This window comes from Musa acuminata, chromosome BXJ2-2 (assembly GCF_036884655.1).
Source record: "Musa acuminata AAA Group cultivar baxijiao chromosome BXJ2-2, Cavendish_Baxijiao_AAA, whole genome shotgun sequence".
NCBI classification, from domain to species: Eukaryota; Viridiplantae; Streptophyta; class Magnoliopsida; order Zingiberales; family Musaceae; genus Musa; species Musa acuminata.
In genome coordinates, this window is record NC_088339.1 from 1,269,658 (window position 1) to 1,276,946 (window position 7,289).

Consider the following 7,289-nt stretch of genomic DNA (forward strand, 5'->3'; position numbering starts at 1 on the left):
AATTGTTTGTTAGAAAAGCTCAGGGCTTTCTGGAACTGCTCAATTGCAACATGATAAGAAAATTAAGCTGACTGCCATCCTCCTCTTATCATGATAAGAAAATTAAGATGAATGATGGGAGGTTTCCACAGCCTAATATGGAGTGGGTGGGTTTCAGGCCCATGTTACGTCAAAAACCATGATCCAATTTAGAGTGCTCAAATTGGAAGCATGTTAAATAAATAAATAAATAAATAAATTTGCTATCAGTATCATTCTATCTAAAAGCTCAAGCCAATACATGAAACAAGATCTGTGGATTTGTGTTCTGAACCTGAACCATGTCACTGGATCACAACGCTTTTGCACCAGAAAAAGCAATCGCTGTGTCAAACTATGGCAGCTAGTAAATCGGATAGATTGAACAATTATGATTGGGTTGGGTGGGTGGGTCAAAAAGAAGGGAGAACATAAGTGCCATTCATTCATTATATACAGCATCTGCTGGTTGACACGTACCGCCGCCCCTTCAGTGTTGGAAAAAATGGGAATTGCCAGTAAAAAATGACGATGGTAGTGGCAGACTGAACTGATGGGCCCATGGCCCAATAATTGCCCATAGTGTGTAGTCCATACTTCACACTCCATTGAATTATTAACGAACGTTTTTTTATGCGGTTGGTGAAGGGACAAAGTGCACCACTTGCCATACATTTTGTAAGGCCACGGAGTCCTTAAACAACTCAAAAACTTTGAATGTGGCTGCCATCCTCTACATATCAGAATGGAGACACACATGCAGACAGAATAATAGGCAGGTTTGAGGCGAATAGTCTCAACACTACCATGGAGCAGTGCAGCACACCTTAGACGATAGATCCAATAGTCTCTGGATAGCAAAGCTTCTTCTATCAGGCATCCGAGAATCCAAAGATAGTGTCATCCAACAGGTTGGCTGAACAAACTAAAATGGTTTCGATTGCAATGGAGAGAGAGGTATCATTCTAATTACTGATTACTGATTACTGATTCTGGACTGTCTGATGATGTGTTTTTTTCTTCCTTGTAAACAGTGGCATGATGTTAGGTTGTTGACTTGTTATGAAACACTAGAAAATTAAATGCATCTTTTTTCAAATAAAAAAAAAAAAAACACACCCACACACACACACACACACCAGCCTCGTTCAGCCTCCTAGTCGGAGGTACATCGATCGAGCTGGCTAACCTCAATGAAGTGCTTTGTCAAGTCACTTTCTGACTCCAAACTGCCTGTGCTTACTTCAACAATTGCTCTCCATACACATACTGGCTGGCTAACTAACTGTTCTGAGAATCAAGAGAAGATCAGCTGCAGATAACGATTGCTTGCTGCATTTTGGATAACTCGGTACAATTGCATATGACAGGTAATAGTGGTGGAGATGTCTGTAGCTATGTGGCAACTGCTATCACACACTGAACAATGCCAGCTTCGACTTTATAAAGTGTTCTCGAACTAACTGAGCTGCTTCCAGTCTGTTTTCAGAAATGTATGCAATCAATGCAGCGCTGATGGAATGCTTCTGGTTGGGAACCTCGGAACAGACCCATATATATGATGGGGACTGCTGTTGCCTGGTGACTGATACTATTTATCCCTTTATCTTCCTCCTTTATATATATATATATATATATATATATATATATATATATATATATATACTTATCAACTAGATTGATTTCTTTCTTTTTTATTCATGGAAAAGGTATAGATCGGCACAACTTAAGAATTTTCCATGTTATTTGTGTATGACAATTGAAAGATTTTTTTTTCCATTTTTAGCTTTTCAGAGTTTGGAAATAATATTTTTTGCCTTTATCAATGTCAATATATAACATATATATAACCATTTAAATATTAGGATGCTTCACATATATTTGTCCCACTAATATCCATTTAAAACACTCAAGTCAATCATAGCTATCTGCAGTTAACATCAACTTGTCTGAGTTAAGAAGTTATATCCTTTGAAAAGTTAACGTCAACTTTTCAAAGGTTATAAATGTTACTTAGGGTTTTAATTGATAATTAAATGATAATTAATTAACGGAGATTAATCACAATGATATATACAAACTTTTAGATTTCACAAGAATATACACTCAATATAAAATTAGATAATGTAAATATGAAAACTATGTGTTTAATTTTGCGTAAAAAGAAAAACATAGCATGTTAAAGTTTTCTAATGCTATAACCAAGTCATTGAATTAAATCCAAGATTATTAATTTATTTTTCTAAAATTAGGCCAAATATTTGTGCACCATTTTTACAAGTATTCAACCCAACACTTCTGCGAGATGACAAAGGAAAACCAATCATTAGACAAATGTCTGATTAATTATGATATTATTATTAGAACTAAATTTGAAGAGGTTTAAGGGTCAATAAGAATTACAGTGTCAGCTATCTACCCTCAACAAGGATGTGCTTAAATCAACGTATCCAATTTGTAGACATTATTGTTGACATGATGCCTCCCCATTAGTCAACTCTAAAAGTGGCCAAGGTAGACTTGGTATACGTAAAACTTTTTTTTTTTATGAGAAGAAAATGAAAGATTTAGGCATAATCATAAGTTATATTTATTTGAATTGTTGAGCTTGACCTAGGTCAAATGATTTTTAAATGGGTAGTCATAAAATTTCAAGAAAAAAAATAAACTTTGTTTTATTTTAAAGGATAATTTATTTTAAAAAAACTCTAGTATTGAATTTTTAGTAGATGATGCCTCCATAATTAATTTTTACTAAGGAACGTCTTTTTTAAAAATTTTAATAATACCTTTGATTTAGACTATTTCAAGCTACGAATCTACGGACCGATTCGATCTAGTCTGAGTGTCACGGTTTGAGTTAGATCGATTCAAATCGAATCACTTACAATCACAATAAACTGAGTCAAACTTCATTGAATTTACGAATGAGGGTGACTCGAGTGTAACTAAGGCAGCTTCATTAAAATAATTCAAACTTTTCAACTACTAGCTCATGATTCTAAGATATTTATTATTAATTTTTTAAATTCTTATTATTTCAAAATGAATAAATATTTAGATAGGATATTTTTAGGTTGAATCAATAATCAAGTATAACTCATTGAATTTTCATCAAATCTATTCAAACTTATTCAAAGTTACTATGATGAGATGATAATATGTTTAGTATCACTTTTTTTATTTTGGTATAAATTTAGGATGATTAATTTTTTTAAAAATAAGATTTTTTTATCCAATATGTGATTGAATATAATTTGAGTGTAACACAAGCATAACTCTTTGAATTTTCATCAAACTTATCCAAACTCTTCGAAACTACTAGAGTGAGATGATAATATATTTAGTATTATTTTTTATTTTTATATAAATTTAATATGATTAATTTTTAAAATAATATATTTTTTATAATGAATCTATGATCGAGTATAACTTGAATATATAATTTTTCTAGGTAAATTATGAGGAGGAAAGGGAACGAGCAGAGGAGAAAGCCAAAGGGGGGGAGAGAGAGAGAGAGAGAGAGAGAGAGAGAGAGAGAGGAGACAATGATAGATAGAGGTGGAGTGAGAGAACGAGGGGGCAAAGGTAGTAGAGTGGAAAAAGGAGGTAGTAGCGGAGGTGGAATAGGAGAAGGAGACAAAAGTGAAGTAGGAGGAAGAGGAAGCCAATGTGAAGGGAGAGGAGACAATAGAGTGGGAGGAGACAATAGAGGTAGAATGAGAAGAGGATGAGGAGGAGCGATGGAGGTGAAGGTGGAGTAGAGGTGATAGGTTAGGAAAAAATTATAAAAAAATAAGAAACAATCTAATACTCTAACAAATCAAATTGAATAATTATAATTTAGTTGAATCAGTTTGATTCGATTCATTTCAAAAAATTTGATTCAATTCAAAAAAATTGAATCAAACATAATCAAAAGACAATCGTTATCTTTTTATGATTTCATTAAAACTATTTTGTTCGAAGCTCTAACTAAAGCAAACCTTAGTAAAAACTAAATAAGGACGCCATATAATAAAAGCTCATTACTAGAATTTTTTTTTGATAAACTATCCTATTTTAAATTTTTTTTGTAAGTATAAGTAATTTAAGATAAAGATAAGAATAAATGTGTTTGAAATCTTGATTTTGAAACGAATATTCATATTATAATACTACTAGACTACAAAAATAATTATATAAAAAAGATTTATGAACGGATAATGTATGTGAATATGTGTAAATAAAATAATTTGACTCAAATTAATCAATTTTTATGCTTATATAAGATATTTACTTACTAGAGTTTAAAATATCATTTAATATATTTAAAAAATTGACTAACTTAATTCGTAAAAACTTTAATGGATTGTCGAAAAGTCGTGACCTTATATCCCTCCGTCGTTTACCATTTGGAAGAAAAAAAAAAAAAACATTCGTAAGTCACCATTCAAAACTTATCATCGATGCTATCTATCCCTTACAATTCAGCTTCGCTATATTTGCTTGCACACATAAGCTTTATTGCACATGACAGTGGCACATCAATTTAATATTGAGACATTCATATTTCATTATCAATCTTCAGAATATGAAGACAATCATATTTAACCATCAACAACATCGTCCAGTATACTACAGGCTGTAGTTTGCTTGCACACATGAATGAGCTTTCATGCACGTGTGAGTAGAGTAGCAAACCAAGTTAAATCAACATTTTAATATTTTTGGATCGCCACTGTTTAGCTCCGTTTTGGTTCACCATATATATATATATATATATATATATATATATATATATATATATATATATATATATATATATATATATATATAGCTTGAGATAGTTTCGGTCGGTCTTACCTACTTAGAGACCCTTTGTGATATGACGGAACAATTAATTTATTAATCTAATAACTCCAAACAAGTTGATAACAGTAATTATTATTTACTCTTATAAATCAACTCATATCTCGACACTACTACACTAAGTATTAAATACCATATTGATTAATATGAAATATATACCAGATGATAAATATTTTAATTGAATTATCATAGATGCCAAAAACTTAGATAATAATAATACTAATAATAATAATAATAATAATAATCCGAAAACATATGTTTGTGAACTTTACCCGTCGGCACACCGACTGCACTTATCATCACTATTAATGTTTGATCGAGGTTTCTAGAGGTCATATATTTTAACGCTTGCGAATGCCTCATTAAATAACAGTCGGTTGGAGGCAATCGATCCAACACATCGACTACGACTTCATCACATGTGTCCTCTTCTCATTCCTCGACGAATATTATGAAGTGACGTATTAAATATCATGCTAGATCATGCTAAGATTTAAAGGTGGGATGACTCCTGTGTCAAAAGCAGCAACTCTCTCTCTCTCACTCACTCACTCTCTCTCTCACTCACTCTCGCTCCACTATCCTATATAAGGAGCAGGGAAGGGCAGTGGCCTAAGCCAGCGTTGAATCCTTCGTAAGATTGCATACTTTCCACACCATTCAAGCTCTAAACCACCCGCCCCCTCTACATCACTGCTTGCCGTCCCAGAAGCGTATATATATAAGAGAGACAGTAGGAAGAGTATGGTGATGGGAACTCGTTCCCTACCCAAAACGGTGGTGGATATGAGCATAGCAAAGCCCATAGAAACCAAGGCGACACTGCCGGTCTTCAATGCCGCCGTCCTCAGTCGCGAGGACTACATCCCCGAACAATTCGTCTGGCCCGAGCACGAGAAGCCGACTCCCGACGCCCACGAAGAGCTCTCTGTCCCCCTGATCGACCTCGGCGGGTTGCGGTCCGGTGACCCCGCTGCCGCGGCCGCCGTCACTAGGTCCGTCGCCGGCGCGTGTGAGCGGCACGGGTTCTTCCACGTCGTCAACCACCGCATCGACGCAGAGCTTCTGGCGGAGGCGCACCGCGCCGCGGAGGCCTTCTTCGCGATGCCGTTGGCGGCGAAGCAGCTCGCGCGGCGGAAGCCCGGGGAGAGCTGCGGCTACGCCAGCAGCTTCACGGGGAGGTTTGCGAGCAAGCTGCCGTGGAAGGAAACCCTCTCGTTCCGCTTCTCCCCCTCGCCGCTCGCCGGAGGCGTCGTGCGGGACTACATCGTCGACGCCCTCGGCGAAGACTTCCGCCACTTGGGGTAAGAGAGACCGACAACAGCAAGCTGCCAAAGGTATCGTACGCTTTGCTAAGCTGACGTTGACGGTGCGATGACAGGGAGGTGTACCAGCGATACTGCGAGGCGATGAGCCGGTTGTCACTGGAGATAATGGAGGTGCTCGGATTGAGCTTGGGAGTGGGGGAGGCACACTTCCGGGACTTCTTCGAGGGCAACGACTCGATAATGCGGCTGAACTACTACCCGCCGTGCCGGCAGCCGGAACTCACGCTGGGCACCGGCCCCCATTGCGACCCCACCTCGCTCACCATCCTCCACCAGGACGACGTCCGAGGCCTGCAGGTCCTCGCCGACGGCAGGTGGCGCACCATCAGCCCCAAGCCCGACGCCTTCGTCGTCAACATCGGTGACACTTTCATGGTAAGCCCACCATCCCATCCAATCCCGATCCCCTTCACTGAGTTGAGTTAACACTCCCCGCGTAGGCGCTGTCGAACGGGAGGTACAAGAGTTGCCTACACAGAGCAGTGGTGAACAGAGAGGTGCCGCGAAAGTCGCTGGCCTTCTTCTTGTGCCCGGCCACCGACAGGGTGGTGCGCCCGCCAGGGGCGCTGGTGGACGCCGACCATCCCAGGGCGTATCCGGACTTCACGTGGCCCACGCTGCTCGAGTTCACCCAGAAGCATTATAGAGCCGACATGAAGACCCTCGACGCCTTCACGAGCTGGATTCGCCGGGCCGAAGCGACCGCGCCGCAGTGACCGCGACGCACCCAACTTGGACTCGTCATTTTTGGTTCTCAACAGTAGCTTATAGAGAGAGAGAGAGGTATGCATCCAAATGCGTCAATGATGATGGATAGAAGAGCAAGGAGGCAAAGAGACAAGCTGAGACAGCCTACTTTTTCTGAAATTGGAAGTGGATGCAAATGAACACATGCTCTCAGCTAGAGTAGCTTGTCCTCCACTGACAGCAGCGTAATAGTCCCCAACTTTTCTTCATCTGTAATGTAGCATCTTGCACCAGAGGGAGGCTGCCAATGGTTGGGGCCCTGGCGGCAACAAAGCAAGATTTCTCTTTCAAGCTCTCGCTTACATTAGCAGTAGAAAGAAAGAAGAAAGGGATTTGTCCTGGAAA

At 38.8% G+C, this 7,289-nt stretch overlaps 1 protein-coding gene across 1 annotated transcript; it reads left to right on the forward strand.

The window, feature by feature from the left end:
• Window positions 1-5,406: 5,406 nt before the first annotated feature.
• Window positions 5,407-7,289, forward strand: LOC103968827 (gibberellin 20 oxidase 1-D-like). The gene is made up of 3 exons (XM_009382159.3): window positions 5,407-6,173; window positions 6,251-6,572; window positions 6,638-7,289. The coding sequence occupies exons 1-3, from the start codon at window positions 5,614-5,616 to the stop codon at window positions 6,911-6,913; spliced, it is 1,158 nt and encodes a 385-aa protein (XP_009380434.2). The 5' UTR covers window positions 5,407-5,613; the 3' UTR covers window positions 6,914-7,289.